Raw genomic sequence first — 18,866 nt, forward strand, 5'->3', positions numbered from 1 at the left:
GTCTTGTTTCTTTTAAGCTGTGATTTGAGACAAATTACTCCTTTCACTTTTGATTACTCCAGGTAAAGCGGAGTAGACATGAATTACAGTTAAACCTGACTGCACATGGTAGGGGACAGAAAATGAAAGAAGTAAAGAAGGGGGCAAATACAAATGAATAAAAGTGAAAAGAAAGAGGGAATCATAATCGACCGAGTTTTGGCTTTCTTTCTGCTCTCACAGCAGAATATCCGCACTCTCAGTCTCAAGTCCAGAATCAAACTCTCCATCTGTCCTTATGTGCAGCCCTGAGGAAGCCTTATTTCCCTGTCCGCGGGTGTTCTCCTTCTGCAATTACCTTTTAAAACCAGTATTGTACTGTGTTCGAGAAGCAATTTAGTCATGCCATTTCAGTGTCAGAATAAAGAGCTTTACCTCAAAAGTGCAGTAGAATGGAGCAGTCATACTCACGTGGGGTGATATAAGCTTCAACTTTGGTGCCTAAAAGGAATTTTAGGCATCACCTTTGTTGTTACAAACCTGTATAACATTATACCTTCTGTAGAACAAAAAAGGAGAAAGTTTGAAGAATGTCTTTGACACTGGTTTCCATATAATTCAAGTAAAAAGATCCAGATATCAAGCTCAGATGACAAACACACACCAGATATTTTTTTTTTCAAATTCACTTTTATTACATAAAACAGAAACAGTGGAGTTTTTTTCTCATTATAGGAGGAGTGTCATATAGGTTTGTGTGGAAGATCGAATTTTAAGTTCTGTCAATTTAAAGTTAGCGTACAGTATTTGCGCACGTGTATATGGGAAATGAGGACACATTAGAATGTAAATTTGCAAGTAATTCTCCCGCTGAATTTGTCACATCATAGCCTTCAGGCTGACTTACTCCTCTACTCTTGTTACGTCTCATTGAGGCAACATTTTCATACCGTTCGTATTTTAATCGTTCTTTAATCGCATATAGAGAGAGCGAGACTCGTTTTTTGATTGACAAATAACAAGTTAATGGCTCATAGGGTAAAAAATGTGAGGCATAATTATACTCTTTGGAAATCTGAGCAAGTCAGTCTCGTGTTGCATTTCCCTGTGAAGTCAGGACTGGTAATTATGTGTGGGCCGTAATGGGAGAGGAGTAAATGTTTTCAAATAATCTCGATTTAATAGAGCTGCGCTGTAGTTGGCTCAACCTGGACATAAATATCTACATTTAAGCACAGCTTCCACTCAAGGTCACATGGCACACCCCGCAGGGAACTATTTTCTAAATGTGCACATATGCCATCTCTGAGGTCAAAGCTTTTGTCAGAGCCATTTCAAATTCACATGGGGAGCATGAACATGAATAGTGACTGATTTTACATGCATTACTGATGAACTGATGATCTTCCTGTTGCTTTAATCCTTTGAGTGTTTTTTCTGCTACTTTGATGTTTTTTAAATGTATTGTGATCTGATAATGTGAAATTTATCATATTAAAAATGACTGAAAATACCTTAGATTAGATAGCAAATGTGAAGCTAAAATCAAATTGGTTGCAAAACGCTGGAATGTACTGTAATGACAATATTTAGATTAAAATGAGCTAGTTGTCATGTATAACTAGATGAAAAATCTGCTAAAAAGATTTAAAAGGATTACTATTTTGTAAATGTATTATGTAAATGAGTGATATGTTGTATAAACGTGATTGAGTTTGGTTGGTTTCTCTTAACGCAAGAAGAGTAGGTGCATATTTAACACAGCTTAAAATAGGCTTAATTTGTTTGCTTAAATTTTACGAGTTAATTGACTGTAAAGCTTCATCATTCTTATGTATGCAACCTTGGTGTTCCAAATAAAAAAAAAAAATTGAAAAAAGTAAAGAAGAGGAAAAAGAAAAAAAACAGACAGTTAGGGCATATGTTTCACTGTAGGTTTTAATCTTTGACCTTTCAGATTTTTAACAATGAAATGTCTCTTTAAACTTTAAAGGCAACATTGATAACGAACGCCTGGCGATTGCTAGACAGCGAATCCCATATCGGCTTGGTCGAGTAGTTGACGAATGGCTACTCGACAAAGGTAAAAACACTGATTAAAACTTTAAATAAAAGATAATTTGATCATAAGCAAGTGATATTTTGCATAGCAAATAAACCATCTAAAACATAAATCCCCTGTATAACCAAGTTTAAAATTAAACAAATGTAGTTTGTAATATTTGCACTGTACAGTTCAATAATGTGTTGTTATACTGTACTTGTAAACCTGTCAGAGGTTAAAGGGACTGGTAATATACTGATAACTGAAGTTAGTTCAATCATTAACAAAATATGTTTACATCATTAAAATACTTATTTAAATAATGTTATTTTCCAGCTGTAATAATCTAAATGACTAATTAAAGTATATGTCCATTTGATTTCATAGTGATGTACACACTATTTAATTTATAGATATACACATCTTGTCATGCTAAACATATTTCTTTTGGAAACTGCTAAAGTGGACAGTTAAAAACCCAAAGCAAATGTCTCTTAAATAGCTTCAATGATTATTGGCATCAGATATGAAGTCCCTTTAACAAGCAAGTTAAACACACAAGAAGGGAAAAGACTTGAATGCATGCTGCAATGTATGTAACAAATTGAATCGTTCAAAGTGATTTGTTTTCAAGTATGCTTGTTTTCTTGCTTTCCCTTTTCAATGGAATTATAACCATGATGAATCATTTGTTGTGTCATGTAGCTGTAAAGCCATTCTCACATGAACCTTATTTCAGTCTAATTAATTTTAATTGCCATTGCCCTTGCTGAAAGGCAATCTCAATAAAATTTACTAGACCTGTGCATACAGGCTTTGTAATTTGCAATAAACGACTGTATAAAAGTAATTTTCTCACGTAAAAGGGGAAATTTGTTTTTTTCAGATACATAATATTGTTTCTCTCATCTTAGTATGTATTTGATTGTCCTTTTAGCAAAGTCCCATTGATTTGTTTGGGACCCAGCTTTCTCATCCCCTTCATTTATTTACTTTGTGCCAACAGCAGCCATTAAATTACAGTCGATAAATTACCAGTGTTGCTGTTAGCATTAGTGTAATTTATTGCTTCATAATCCCCAGGGAAAATAAGGTTACGGTTGTTGTGTGTTTTACCATCAGGACTTCCATCAGTTCTGTTTTCTCGTGTGCGTGCGTGCGTGCGTGCGTGTGCGCGTCTCTGTTTGTAGCGTGTGCATGTGTATGTGTGCGTCTCTGCGGCGTGGGGGAGCGGGACGTTGAACACTCTTGTATTTTCTGTAACGTTCTTCTCCGGCAGGTCGGCAGCTCACCATCTTCAACAGTCAGACCACCATAAAGATTGGAGGCTGGGAGAAGGGCAGTCGGCCCTTCCAGGGCCAGCTCTCTGGGCTTTACTACAATGGCCTAAAAGTGCTTAACATGGCTGCCGAGGGCGACCCCAACGTGCGTGTGGAGGGTAGCGCCCGGCTGGTGGGAGATATGCCCTCCTCTTCTATTACGCCCCAGTCCAGCGCCTCCGCAACGGGCAACCGCTCAGAAACCTCGCCCTCCATCACCGACATCACTACTACAACTGCATCCAACCGCCAGGGCAAGCAGACGACAACTACACAGGTCAGTGGCTGGCCACTCTATTCTAGTTCAAGATCCTGTGAAAGCTGATGGCTGAGTGCTTAATGTGGTTTTTTCTTCCTTGGTTTGGAAAATGTGACATGGTTCTTTCGTTCGTTACAAACTTGGAATCAACTGGGAATTTTTTATAGATGCTCTCTACGATTGTGTTAATTGCAAAAGTTTGCAGTTAATGTTGCCATTGTGAAAATTGGGGCTGGAAAATTACGCACTGTTTATATTCATGTTTTACTCAAAACAAAACTCTAGATCAGATGAAAATGGCTAGTATGGTAAAGTCGAAACGGACACTTTTTCAGGATTCACAACCGCATTCTCGACAAACCTGCGCTGAATGAACGGAACTGTGGACAACTAGTTGTCTGCTACGTCATATAATGTGAGAGTCACAGTGAACTGTATAAGCATTATGAGTTTAGTTTACTCGTGGAGATGGAGAAATGATTTGTGTTCATCCGCAGTGAGTGCGTGCTGTGAGGCGCACGGCTCAAACCTACTCTCTGCACTCGGTTACTAAGCACTTAATGTCCTTAAAATATCTGATGGATGAATTCATGCCTCAATTGGACTTATTTAATAACACGCTGTCAATTGTGAGAAAAACTTTTTTATACTGTCTCTGAATGCGAGTCCTGAAAGTGTGCAGGCTCGTTTTAAAGGGATAGTACACCCAAAAACTCTGTCATTAATTACTCACCCTCATGTCATTCCAAACCCGGAAGACTTTCGTTCATTTTTGGAACACAATTTTTTTATTAAATCTGAGTGTTTTCTTCCCCTCTATAGACAGCTAAAAATTGATAAAAACATTGATCAGCCCAAACTACTTGGCACACGAGAACAAACCTCATTGGTTATTGCAGAAGTGTTGCATAACACGAGAACGAACCTCATTGGTTCTCACGTGTCAAACAATGTTTGAGCTTCCTTTTAGAGATGATAAATGTTTATGTGTGAATAAAAGGCTAAATTAAAATCGTTCATCATATAACACGATCATGTATCTTTAGAAAATGTGGAGTTAACTGCTCAATTCTCATGGATTACTTTTACAATCTCTTTATGACTTTTTACTAACTTTTTAAAGTATCAGAATGGTAATTGCATGGCTGTCAATGGAGGGACAGAGAAAACTTCGATTTCATCAAAAGATCTTCATTTGTGTTCCAAAGATGAATGAAAGTCTTATGGGTTTGGAACGACATGAGGTTGAGGAATTAATGACAGAATTTTTCATTTTTGGGTGAACTAACCCATTAAGTGGCCCATCGATAATAGCCATTAGCATCGGCTCTAGAGTTTTGTTTTGTGTGAAACATGATCGGGGATTAGGGATGAACAAAAACTGTGCGTAATTGATGTAATCAGTCACGTGGCTCATCGCTCCAGCCCTAGTAAAAATGCACTGTTAACATTCAGGCATGATTGCTTAATTCCAGGTGTGTTACTGAGTATTTAGCCCAAGTGTTCAGTGGGCATGAAGACCATGAGTGTGTGTAGAACTTTTGAATACACACGTAGAACATAGTTTTTTTGTTTGTTTGTTTTACACATTTTTAATTTCATTACTTGGCACTTCTAAATGTCTATTCAGTAGTCCCTATTTAACAGACGGCAAAATTTAATTGTGCTGCTTCTAATTAAATGATAAAAAGCAGTTTGTAAAAATGTTTTACAAAATACACATACTCATCTCTTTGACAATACAACAAATTTTCTACCAAATTGCTATTAATTTATCGAATTAATTTAAATGTAAAGTTTCTAATGATTTCGGCACACGTGAGTACCTTAACTTGATGAATGATGGAATATGCTTAACCTCAAATACGGCTCCAAAGTGGATTTAGTGTGCGAAAAGGGTGTTTTTTCCTTCCTGTCTCATGCACGCGCTCTGAAGTGGTCAAGACCAAAAGAGTGATGGTGCGCTCACGTGCAAAAGCCAACGTGGAAAATGCACATGAAGACACCCTCATGTGATATTTTCCATTAGACAACTCGTAGAATATTTTGATGCACAAGTTGCCGAGACAACCTTTGACCTTTTCAAAATGGCAGAGAGCAATGCAAGAGTCTTGAATGGTAAAAATATGTATTATTCATGATCTAGAAAATATACAGCATATTATTTACCGTTTGAGTTTTGATAAATAATTTTCTTGCTGTAGCAGATGACTTAAGCAATCTAAAATAGTTTTAGCTAAATAACAGGTCTGGATCTCCATCTTTTTTTACCACATTACGACAACAAAAGCACTTGAACGCAACACACTGGTAAATACCAGTTCACAAGTGGAAAATATCATATTTTCCATAGCACGTGAATGCACCAGGAGTATTGGGCTTGGGCAAAGTAATATTTGTTTGTGTATAAAAATGTTTTGAATGGGAAAAAAAACATTATGCTGAGTACACCTTCAAAATCGTGTTTTCCAGGCTTGGAAATTTCTAATATAATGAAACATGTTACGCTAGTTATGCTGTACGATCTTTAAGCAAATGCTTCTTCACTTCATAAATTGGTCTAAATGATTTATTAGACAAATAGGTCTGGCTTTGAATGATCTATCCAGTAACTATAAACAACTGGGAAGGCCATGAAAGATGGAAAAAGTCATGAAGATTCATTGGCTCAAAGTGTAGGAACCAATTGGTGCGATCAGATTGAAGCAGACAGGCTGTGTGTTGTCTGGGTCAGTGTGTTGTGTTTTAGTTCTGTGCTGTCTACATCATTACTCTCAGCTATTCTCTCTATTGTTCTCACATACACTCGCTCAGTTTCTCTTTTACCATCCAAGATATTATAAGTGGCATTTCAATAAGTGACCCAGACAGCAACGAGGCCGGTTTAAACCGAACTCCATGCTCTCTCAAGCAAAAGAGGCCTCGAGTCTAAGACCAGGGCACTTAAAGATGTGCCTACGGCTGAATCGCACATTATCGAACCGACAAAGGGTTTCGGCCCGGCACAGTTCAATTGCTTTCAGACATAAAGTGATTGGCCCGTTTCTTTTGTGGATGTGCTGTGGCTCAGGATGAGAGAGAGTGCCGGGTGGTGCTGGGAGACTAGAGTCAGTCAATAAGCCTGTGTGAACAGAGAGAAGAACCCAAAGGCAAATGGAACGGGGAGAAATCAGTAGGGGAGATGAGCGCGTGCTTGTGGACATGCTTTTCTCCTTTACTACTTCTCTCCGGTCGGTCTGGTTCTCTCATCATTCAGGGCTCTGACAGTGAGCTCTAATTACGGTGCCACTGTAATTACATGTCAGAGCAGGAGGCTGAGCCGCGTGATTGACAGGTTTGCCAAGGCCAGTTCAGTCTCGTCTCCTCGTGCGTGACTTTACACACTGTGATTTAGCCTCCACAACAATGAAATCATAATTTGATGTGGTTAAAACTGATTCTGGCACTGCATATTAAATTACCTCCCTGCTCAAGGGCACTCCAGGCACGTAGTGTGAAAGTAATAGTTGTGCAATAAAAGATGGTTCGATCTATTAGCGCCCGATTGTGAGGTTGGCTTATCATGGCCTCGTCTGTGGATTGCATTACAAAATGGTGGGCTTGCCACCCTCCGCACATCGACAATGATGGTAAATGTTGCCATGGAAATATGAGACGACTCACTTCTCGGCACAGCCGTGTCTACGCCACTCTCTAAGTTTGCGCCATCTGCGCTCCATTATCATCCATTACAACCTCTTTCTCTGCACAGCTGCACTGTCCAAATCAACTGCTTCCTTTTTTTTAAGATGGATTTTTAATATCTAATTAATGATAAAAGCTGGATTGAGAGGAATATGAAATCAAAGAGGAGTTTGTGGTTCTTTGATTACAGGCCTTTGTGATGCCCATTAGATGGGAGCGGCCATTAGACCGGAGAGCTCTCTGTAATAAGAGCTAATGGAACTTTTTGGGCTCTCCATCATCTTAACACTTTTCCAGAGTGTCCGCCGAGGTCTCCCCCTTATTAGCCGAGATCTGGAAGAAGGGCTAAAGGAATTTAAGTGTCACGAGGGTGGAAATTGCTGTGCAGCGCACAAAGGAATAGTTAGCTGCATAAATAATACGTAATTGTTCAATCTGTATGAAAAGTTTGTGAATTAAACTAGCTGAAAGAATTTACATTCATTATTATTTGATTATATAATATAATATGGGTGAGTGACAAAGAATTGTTCACAATAAAGATAAGGAGAATCTTTTAAAGGGAAATTGTACAAAATATATTTTGGTAATTACTATGTTGGTTTTTAAATGGTTTTCAAAAAATATTCAATTCAAACACCTAATGATTTAATATAATTGTAATGTAATTTATTACCTTTTTACATTATTATTTCCAAATTTAAAAAAAAAAATTCCCCCAAAATATCATTATGACGAGACACTACATGCAACAAGACATATATCATACATTTTACAATTTTATTTAGTTCATTTTAAGTATGAATTCCATTTTTATATATATTTTTGAATAAACAAAGAGATAAGACAAAAAAGAATGTCGCTAATTGACCCGTGTAGTTATTATTTGAGTAGCGAGCTGTTTTGAGCTGTAGTGATGAATCTTAAATGTTTCGTTTCATATTATTGCTTTATTTTAAATTTCAAAATCCTAAAACTTTAATTTCATTCCCAGCTTTGAGTGAGATTTTGAGTCCCAGATTGTCAGCGTCGCCTTTGAAGATAAAGGCGTTGTAGATAATAGAGATGATTTTTATAGTACAAATGGTTTACAAATGAATGGCTCAGAAGGAAATAATATTTCATGCAGACCGATTGATTTGCTTGTGATACACCAGAATTGTGTGTAATGTAAATGACTTCTGTAGTCTTTGGAATAATTTTGCATACTTTGCATGACCAGTTTTTTTTTTTTTTCATTTAATGGCTTCAGATCTGCTCTGTCAGCATGCTTAATCTTTAAATGTATGGAGTTTGGATTATCCTCTGATAAACTAGTTTGCTATTGTCTGACACTGGCTCACATCATATAAGCTTTTTAAAGAAGTCTTAATGATAGAAAGCCAAGCATTGTGTTTTACTCGTTTTTGTTCAAACAGCAGCCGCAACAAACAAACAACTGAGTTCGTCTCAAAGGAGCCCAAGATGCTTAGAAAAACACGTGCATGCACCGTCTTCTTGTGACTGACAGATGAGATGTTTAATATTTCTATCAGAAGTTGATTTCCTCTGTGACTACCACCCTCACGACTGATGTTCAGAAGTGACAGCTTTTTTATTATCTTCTTTATTCTCTGTCCCACTCTTCCTCTGTTTTTTCTTCTCTAAAGTATACTTTCTCTGCATTTTACCTGTAGCACCACCACGTTTATATGTGGATATGTGGCTGTTCTGTCTTGTTTTTGATGCTGTGTTTCTGATATCCCTTCGCATCTGTGACCGTTGTGTTTGGCTCGATGGGATTTGACATGCCAGAAATCTGTGTGTTTATTCTGGTTTACAGAGACATCATGCTGGGCTCTAAATAAAATATTAGCATTTCCTATGTGAGTTGTGCATGTTATTAAACACCCTGGGGTATATTTTAGATCTAGAGATGGGCAGAGGGCAGTGAAGCGCCACTTCTCTGCATAGAAAATGGCAGTGTGGGCGTGTGCCACGTGACAGTCGTGCGTTTATACATTGCCCTGTGCGGTGCTGAGTTGATTTGAATCCATCAGATGTAAAATAGTTTTTATTTTCTCTCTCTCTCTTGGTGAAAATATTCAGAATTACTTTAATGTTTACAGTATGTCCTGGTGTCATAACAAATCAGTTATTGCATAGTGGGAATATATATATATCTTGAAATTGCATTTGAAAATTTGTTTTCTTTTACCTTTATGATTTGAAATGATGCACTCACCTCAAAAGTCGCCCGTTTTAAAGTGACACTCGCAGGTAAATTTACAGTTTTTAGTTAATTAAATGAAAGTGGTATTTTGAACTGATTCAAGAAAATGATTCAAATCAATGGACCCTTTTCCCAGACACTTTTTAACGTGTTTAATCAGCATCGTAAAGCCAGAAAGTTATATATAAATATATATATATATATATATATAAATACAGATTGTTTAATGTATTGTCCATTTATAACACTATACTTAATATCATATTACCTTTGCATCAAATTACAAAAGAAATGTATCCTGCTGCAATGTTGTTTCTAAAACAGCGGCCATGGGAGTGATGGTAAAATTGACATATTTCTCTCTTCTGACTGCCGGTTAAAGTTGTGAAAACACTGTTGTGGAGTTTTACTTTTGCTATTTGAGAAAATTGGAACAAAAATAATGTATTTAATGTTTTCTCTCATTCACCGCTATAGAAGATTACCCATTACTATGACGACTTCCGCTTCAGAGAAATGTGAAATGGGTCAAACATAATAGCATAATGTTGTTTATATCATCATATTGCCAGAATATTTGAATCACCCAGCGCTAGTTGTAATTATAATTAGCTTTATTAGAGCCCGACCGATAAGGTATTTTGAAGGCCGATACCGATACAAATATATTGTTGGTTTTAAAATCCGATATTCCGATATATCGGCCTTTTTTTTTTTTTTTTTTCTGAAACGCGCAGCAAAACATTAACAAATTTCCCTAACATTAGTTATTTGTAGTTATTTTACCTAAATGGAGTTTTAACTAAAATAATATGATAATGCATTTTAAAAAGTAACTTGTTTCTTTTATTGTCACAACAGAACAGACTGATGCATTAGCTAGCTTTGTGGTTAGCTAGTCTATGATGAGCCATAATTTACCAATGGATAACGTCATACTGCAAATTGTAATACATTTTCAATATCAGGCCAAGGAGAGATGATGTATGTCTCATTGCTATAACTGTCACGTCAGTCAGTCAACTACACTGTAACAACGTAACGTAATTATTACTAGCTAATTCCGCTTCACTCTCAGCTTATTGAACTGCGGCAAAACTGGACATGATAGTCACAAATTTTGTCATGCTTATTTGAGTTAAGAGAACTGATGGGGATGTTCTTTTAATTGTTATTCAAGCAATGTATGTCTCGTGACCAACTCAACGAGTGTTGCCAACAGGGACGGTGTAGAGCGCCCTCTGGTGGACAAACTATACAACTCCAACACTCATAACATGGTTCAAGCGTGTTTTCATCCGTTTTTATTTTATTTTTGAAATATTCATTTATCGGCCATTATAACTGCCGACACAGATATTTTGGAAAATGCCTAATATCGGCCGATAATATTGGCCTGCCGATATATCGGTCTGGCTCTAATTTAAATGACCTCAATTAGATGAGCATATATTTTTGATATGTGTGTCACAATTCCCAAAATACAACAGTCCAGCATCAAGATTCACATGTACTCTATAATGAGGTACCAACTTGTTTCATTTTGTTGCATCATGAGGGCAGGACAATGTTGAGCACGGATGGATTTAAACTGGTCCAGATTCCTGTGCTTTTTCTCCCCCCACTTCTGTCCAATTAATGGATCCTGTGACTTGCTCTGCATGCACTGTTGTCCCAGTGCTCATTTACACTGACCGCTTAAATCAGTCAATCAATACGATTGTTTGAGCACAAAGCGAGTAATAAAATGGACTGCTGCTGCTACTCTCTCTCTCTCTCTCTCTCTCTCTCTCTCTCTCTCTCTCTCTCTCTCTCTCTCTCTCTCTCTCTCTTTGGAGGTGTTAGATATTGCAAACATTTGTTAATTTTGGTGCTTTGGGGTATTGATGACCCTGTTAATTCACGTTTTTTCATGTTGCGTGGATAGTCTTCGTGATAAACCAAAAACCAGACATTCGTGTTCCTACCGATCATGTTGCCGTCAAGACCTTGGCTCAGTTATAGTCCTTTTTCATGTATTCTGTCACATTCATAATGTATAGGTGCGTTTGGTGGCCGTGCGCAGATTCTGCAGACGCAGGGGACAAATAGAGTCCTCTGAGATTGACCACGGTGCGAAACAAAGACTCCTACCTCGTATCTCTCTTTATCTGTTCCACCCCTCCTTTCTGAGCGGGCGTCTACGTGCTCAAAACACGCATTTGAATGCTATTGAAATGAGTGTTCACGGTGGTTAGTTTAGCTGGCGGAGGCATTTAGATGGAGTCGAATAACCCAAGGTCTCAGAGGAGCAGGAGGGCCAGTGGAGATGAAAACGTGGAGCTTTTGCCATCCGTTGTGTAACATTCGCTCTCTCGCTGTGGAGAGATGTATTTTGAGTGTGTGCATGTGTGTTTGATGTTAGGTTGTGGGTTGTGTCTCTGTGGAGTTTCATGGCAAGGCTGAAGGTGTGCAACCCCCCTCCGCTCCACATACACACATCAATCTCTTTCTGAAAAAAATGCTATAATAAAATATCTCCAACTGAGCAAACCCTTAGCAACCTCAAGCTGAGCGGCGATGGCGATTGGCTGAAAAGAGTCAGGTGATCGGCTTGCAGTCGTACCGTATTTTCCCTCTCTCCCTCCCGCCTCTATCCGTGTGTATCTGTCTCGTTTTCTCTTCTCCCTTGCTTACGCCTTCCCTCTCTATCTCTCTCTCTCTCTCTCTCTCTCTCTCTCTCTCTTCTAGTCTGTAGAAGGCACTCATAGTCTCTCCTGATGCACAGACAATTTATCATCCCTATCTGCTTACCAAAGTAGGACTTCTCCAGTCATCACTTTTGATCTGACAGAGCGGACTTTATTTTACTGGTGTGGGGCTTTTTTTATTGCTCTAAGAGCAGGGACTGGGAGATCAGAGAGGGGAGAGGACAAAACTCTCACCTTAACAGAAAAGCAAAGCTGTATAGAGGAAGCAGACAGTGTAGCCAGGCTGCCATCATGGATGCGAGATGGCATTGTTCCTCATCCCAGGTAGTCTCTCTTTCTCACGGTCCTTCTCCATCCAGCAATCATCGCATGCAGAGTCTTTGATTTTGTCATATCCATGCAGTGAAAGAGGCATGCACCATTTCTCTGCAGCGCTCTGCACGTAGAGCGAGTGAGAGAGAAAGAAAGAGAGAAAAGAGAATTGGGGCAGTAGTGAGGGAGTTCCGGGAAAAGAATGAAAAGTTGCAGTGCTTTTGTGAGAGTGCATGAGGCTGGCGCCATTCGTTGCCGATGTCCACATCTGTTGCAGCGAGTTCGCATTTCCAGAGTCGTTCTTGGCATGCCGGTTTCTTTTCATCCTTAACTAGACGCTTCTTCCACTCGTCTAGATAGTCCACTGATGCTGTTATTTGTACTGTCCATTTTTCATCTGCATCTATTTTTTTCCCCCCTCATTAAAAGTATGTGAAGATCAAGCGTTGTCCTCCAGTAAAGTTTAACCCACTGTGCTGTGAACAAGTGTGTGTACTGTGTTGTGTGAAGTCGGCAGGTTGCCCCCTCTTTCTCGCTCTTTGTTTAAGATCTAGAGCTTTAGTCTGTAACAGCGTGTTCTGTCTGTGGGCAGCGTGTATGATCAGATTTATTTATTCCCACTTGGATGACCCCTGAGAGTTGTTTGTAATGGCTACTTGTGACTCACATGTCTTCTCAGAGTGAGTCATGAGTACTTCTTGGTCAGTCTTAATCCATTTCTTTTTCTTTCTTTTTTTCCTTTGTAGATAATGTAGAACATAATTATATTTAACTTACAATTCTAATTTAATAAGGCTTGTAATTGTTTAAATTAGTTTTAAAGTCAATGTGTATTGCCCTTTTTACTTAAAATTTTTTTCATATTTATGTGAAACATGTTAGTAAAAAACTAGGACAAGACTTGATTTTATCCACCTGGAACTGATTTGGACCTCAAAAAGTTATAAACCAAAATTGAAAACGGGCTGAATGAGTTTGCTTAAAACAGTGTCTAAATAACTAATTGACTATTAGTTGATGGTATCAAACATTTGATTAAAATATATGAAGACTATTTATAAAATATAAGAAAATATATAAAATATAAGAATATCAGCCAAATGATTTCATGCTGATTTATAAAATATAAGAATATCAGCCAAATGATTTCATGTTGGTTTTATGTTGACTTTAATAAAGATTATTAATTGTTATAATTAACCAGGATATTGTAAAGCTTTTGAATGTGCTGAAACAATTGCACAGGAAGCCATCTTGACTTCCATCTTCTATGAAAGGTCTGGGTTCTCTATTATTCATCTTAGTACGACATTTGAAGATGAAAAACTGAGAGATTCAACCTGCACGTCAGATTGTGTTGTTTTAGCTCTTTTGAATCTCTTGTACAGAATGTCAGTGAGCGCATATGGAGACCCTGTGGGCCAGCTCTATATATTCCTGTACATGCTAGTTGTATACTAGCAGGCATATCTGTATTGCGTTTTCCTGTGAATTTTTTTTTCTTTTTTTTTTTCCCAACCGTTCTTGTTAGAGAATACTGCAGTGCATCAGTGGCCATTTTTTATTCATTGTATGAGCTCTCTGTATTTTAAACACACAGCTCTCAGCAAAGTAAGGCTGCATTTAGCACCAGGACCTCTCTATGAATATTCACACATCATTAGCAGGCTGCTAAGTTAACTGGCAGACTTTTTATGTTCTTGTGCTTTCCCTCGCCCTTTCTTTCTTTCGCTCTGGCTGCAGGAAAGGAATATGGAGAGAAAGAAGAAGAAAAAAACAGATAGCGAGGAATCAATGGTTTGCTTTGCAGGTCCCAGCTGAGCCACCGAGGCGATTTGGTTTTTATTTCCTATCATTTTGAACAGGCTGAATCTTCATGTCACCATGGCAACAACAACAGACGGTGCACTGTTCTGAGATATTCGTATTCTTGGTGGAATACTAGAATCTTCATGACTGAAAGAGATGGAGAGATAGAGGTGAATGTAAGTGTCTGAACCTGACCATCTCAGACTGGCAGTAAAACGTATATTTATTGCAAGAACAAGGAATTGAGGCGTTGTGACAGAGAAGCTTTATTCCGCCACTTGTGTAATTTTTTATTATTTTTTTTTTTTTAAGGTTAGAATTGCGTGATATACCTTACAATTGAAAGGTATAATCACAATTAAACTGTCACAATAAAAATCAAATATTTTAAATATTCTTATTTCATGACGGAAAAGGCTTCCGTAGGTTTCTGTTAGATGGAAATTGAGGGAATGGTTTTACACAACAGGCCTGTTAGAGAGCTTTGAGGGTCAGTACTTACAGGTAAAAATTAGCATTTATGCTATAACCTGGCTCATTTATAGTCTGTACAGAAATGTTAAGATTGTTCATTAATGTGCATGGTCCTGAATAAAAAATAAATAAATACAAGATCAAAAGTAAGAGAAAAGGCTAAATATGAGCACCATTAATATATTATCTTCCAGAGACATTTTTGGGGCTCATATTTGGCTTTACACACACACACCTAAAGGACTTTTATGAACACCTGTTCAATTTCTCATTAATGCAATTATCTAATTCAATGCATTTAGGGGTGTGGTCCTGGTCAAGACAATCTCCTGAACTCCAAACTGAATGTCAGAATGGGAAAGAAACGTGATTTAAGCAATTTTGAGCGTGGCATGGTTGTTGGTACCTGATGGGCCCGTCTGAGTATTTCACAATCTGCTCAGTTACTGGGATTTTCATGCAAAACCATTTCTAGGGTTTACAAACAATGGTGTGAGAAGAGAAACAGCAGCAGAACAGCAGAAGACCCCATCGGGAAAAAGAGACTACAATTTGCAATTGCTTACCAAAATTGGACAGTGAAGACTGGAAAAATGTTGCCTGGTCTGATAAGTCTCGATTTCTGTTGAGACATTCAGATGGTAGAGTCAGAATTTGGCGTAAATAGAATGAGAACATGGATCTATCATGCCTTGTTACCATTGGTGGTGTAATGTTGTGGGGGATGTTTTCTTGGCAACCTTTAGGGCCCTTAGTGCCAATTGGGCATCGCTTAAATGCCACGGCCTACCTAAGCATGAACAATACTTATACAGCATTAATTTATCTTAGTTAATGTTAATTTCAATATTTACTAATACATTATTAAAATCACAGGTTGTTTTTGTTATCATTAGTTAATGCACTGTGAACTAACATGAAAAAATATTGAACAGCTGTATTTATATTAACTAATATTAACAAAGATTAATAAATACCGTAACAAATGCATTGCTCACGGTTAGTTCAGATTAGTTATTACATTAAATAATGTTAACTAATGAACCTTATTGTAAAGTGTTACCAAATAAAGATCATGTTTCATGAAGATATTTTGTACATTTCCTACCGTATATATATATATATATATATATATATATATATATATATATATATGTATATATTATTTGAGTAGGTGCTACAAAATCATGAACATAAATTGAAAATATTAAAGGTGAATTTCTCCATGTTTAGATTGTTTTCACCCTCAGATTCTATATTTTCAAATAGTTGTATCTCGGCCAAATATCGTCATATCTAAAAAAAAATAAAATAAAAAAAAATTCCCAAAAATTTACCCTTGTGATTGGTTTTGTCGTTCATGGTCATATATTTTGTATTTTGTGTGTGTGTGTGTGTGTGTATATATATATATATATATATATATATTATATTACAAACATTTATGCTAGAATCAATTAATTGTGAGGTAATCGATTTAACTCGATTTGACAGCATATATATATATATATATATATATATATATATATATATATATATATATATATATATATATATATAATGCAAAACAATGCAGTTTCATAGCCATTATTAAAAAACAATGGCTGCAAATTTAGCTGAATTAAGAAATTCATTTTGAATCTTACTTGCATAATGTAATAAGTGTATGATTGGAGAGGTCAGTAGGTCAGTTTCACCCACTCTTATCCAGGGCATGTACAGCTAACTCAGTCAGGTCCTACTTTTAGTCTGTCTCTGTAGATCAGTCTGGCTGCCGGGAGATAATTGGAGAGGGATGTATGGAGGTGGAGCTTGAAAAGTGTGTGTTTGAGTTGAGGCAACTCCTTTCTCATTAGGGCACAGCTGGGTCCCCCTCTGTGTTCACAGGTGAAGTGTGCGTCGTCTCACTCCCCCGCCTATTTTGGCGCTCTGTCGCTTATTGTGCCTGTTGGCAGTGCAGTAATTAAGAGCAAGCAAAACAGAGAGTCTAATACTGTGTATGTGAGTGTGTGTGCGTAAATGATGGTCTGATAGCACACCCACCCTGTTTGACATGCTCTGAGGAAAATGGCCAGTTATAATGTAGGCTGTTTCTGTCCGCCTCAGCACAGCTGTTGAGTGGGCAGTGGATGGAGGAGAGCGACGAACTCAGGCAGATGGATGCTGAAGGCTCAGTCTTAGTCATATGTGACTTTTCTACACAAAACAGCATCACGCTCAAGCGCTTGTCTTACGCCACATCTGAGGACTTATCCGAGTTTTGACACTTTGCTGAGGGGCAGTGTTTCCAAATGAGGAAAGAGAAGGATGGTTTCTGGAGCTCAGCTGTGTGAGCTGAATTCAAAGAGAGGTCCTAACAAAGGCTTGGGTTAAGCCACCAGTCACAATGGCATATAGTCATTTAGCAGATTCCTGTTAGTGATGGTCTTTCATGACCTGGGTTCATTGCGTCTACCACCCAAGTATTTTGTTCATTTGTCACTTGACACAGTAATTATTTATGATCCCTGTTATAATTATTGACTGCATAATAATGATTTCTTAATTCAGAATATGATCAAGATTGCATAGGTGGATGTGTTATCACAAATGTGTATAACATTTAAAGCCACTTAAATGAACGAAACGACTCTGAAAAAAAGATCGAACAAGAGAGTCAGTAAAATGATCCGAACTTCCCATCACTATTTCCTTTCCCCGCCATACAGTTAGAGCTGAATGATATATCAGTTTCTGCCTTTTCATCATATTCTATATATATATTACAGATATATTGGATATATATATTGTTGCAATTGTAGACAAATATATATCTGAATTTTTAATTAGTTAATCGAAATAGATAGTTTTAACAAATTTACAGAAATGAACCGACTCTGTGTTTTTGCTATTGACATCATTACGGTTGAGACACTTTTAAAACAGCTACATTTTAACAAGACTAGGTAGGATATCAAAACTAGTCTAATGACGTGCTGTTTAGGAAGCTTAATGATAACATTTAATTTAGTATCAAAACCGAATCATTGGAAACATGCTACCGTTTAAAATTGTGGGGCCACTGAGATTGGTTTTATTTAGAAATGAATACTTTTATTAAGTGAGATTAACTTTGATTAAGTGACAGTAAAGACATTAATTGACGTTACAAAAGACTTTGACTACAAAATGTATAAGTTCCAACTAAAAATATTAAGAACTGTTTACAAAATTGATAAGAAATATTTTACGAGCACCAAATCAGCAATTCTGACACTAAAGACTGGAAGATGTATATATGTATACGAGAAGAGACTTTCAAACACTTCAAAATCTTTCTAATCCCAAACTTATATCGCCAAGCTTTACTTAAAACTTGGTATGATTATTCAGGCACAATGGTGAACCTTTCAGTGACCTCTCTACATCTTATACCACGCGTTCATCCCTCTTCTAGAACTCCTTCCTTTCTCTCAGTGGTCATGTCAAGGAAGAGAACGCAGAATTTAAGTTGAGTCTCATGCTCAAGTCTATGCATTATTGAGCCCTTTTATCAGACACGCAACCACATTTCAGTTGATTTCTAATCTCAGTGTCCACGATAGTTGCAGTCTTTTATACATCACATGTCAGCTCACAGAATGCGAGACTTCACCCAGCGTAGGCTCCCAGGATCTGTGCGGTATTATCCTTTCTGTCTCTAGAGTCAGACAGATACCGCTGCCGGCCTTTAGCAAGGGCTCTGTTGTGCACTCCTGTTGCAACACATTACCTACATGACTCTCAGCCTTCCAGCAGCAGCAGCAGCAGCACACAAACCAGCACTGTAACGTCAGGGATCTAAATTATTCACCCGCACTGACCTACTTGCAGGGTGTTTTAGAGCTGGGAGTTGAACAGATATCGCTGCAAGGAAAATGGCAACCATGTGGTTATGGCAACCACTTTGAAACAACTGTACAGGGTACCCTCCCACTCCCACTTCCCTCTCCCTTTCTTCTTCCTCTCTCTCTCTTTCTTTCTGTGTTGTTTCGTGTGGTCCACATGGCTGTGATGATGGTGAAAGGTCCTGATTGGCGTGGGCATTGCCCCGCAGCCTGTGGGC

At 37.8% G+C, this 18,866-nt stretch overlaps 1 protein-coding gene across 27 annotated transcripts in view; it reads left to right on the plus strand.

The window, feature by feature from the left end:
- Nucleotides 1-18,866, plus strand: part of nrxn1a (neurexin 1a) — a 245,765-nt gene that overhangs the window by 219,056 nt on the left and 7,843 nt on the right. For 20 of the 27 annotated variants that reach the window (XM_089122111.1, XM_089122110.1, XM_089122113.1 and 17 more), the window contains 2 exons: nucleotides 1,973-2,062; nucleotides 3,303-3,619. In XM_089122111.1, the coding sequence (XP_088978237.1) occupies nucleotides 1,973-2,062; nucleotides 3,303-3,619 (407 nt within the window). The remainder of the gene's footprint in view (nucleotides 1-1,972; nucleotides 2,063-3,302; nucleotides 3,620-18,866) is intronic. The other 7 variants (XM_089122131.1, XM_089122126.1, XM_089122127.1 and 4 more) reach the window with 1 other exon arrangement.

The sequence above is a fragment of the Pimephales promelas genome, chromosome 17 (genome assembly GCF_988280905.1).
Source record: "Pimephales promelas chromosome 17, fPimPro1.hap1.1, whole genome shotgun sequence".
Lineage (NCBI taxonomy): Eukaryota > Metazoa > Chordata > Actinopteri > Cypriniformes > Leuciscidae > Pimephales > Pimephales promelas.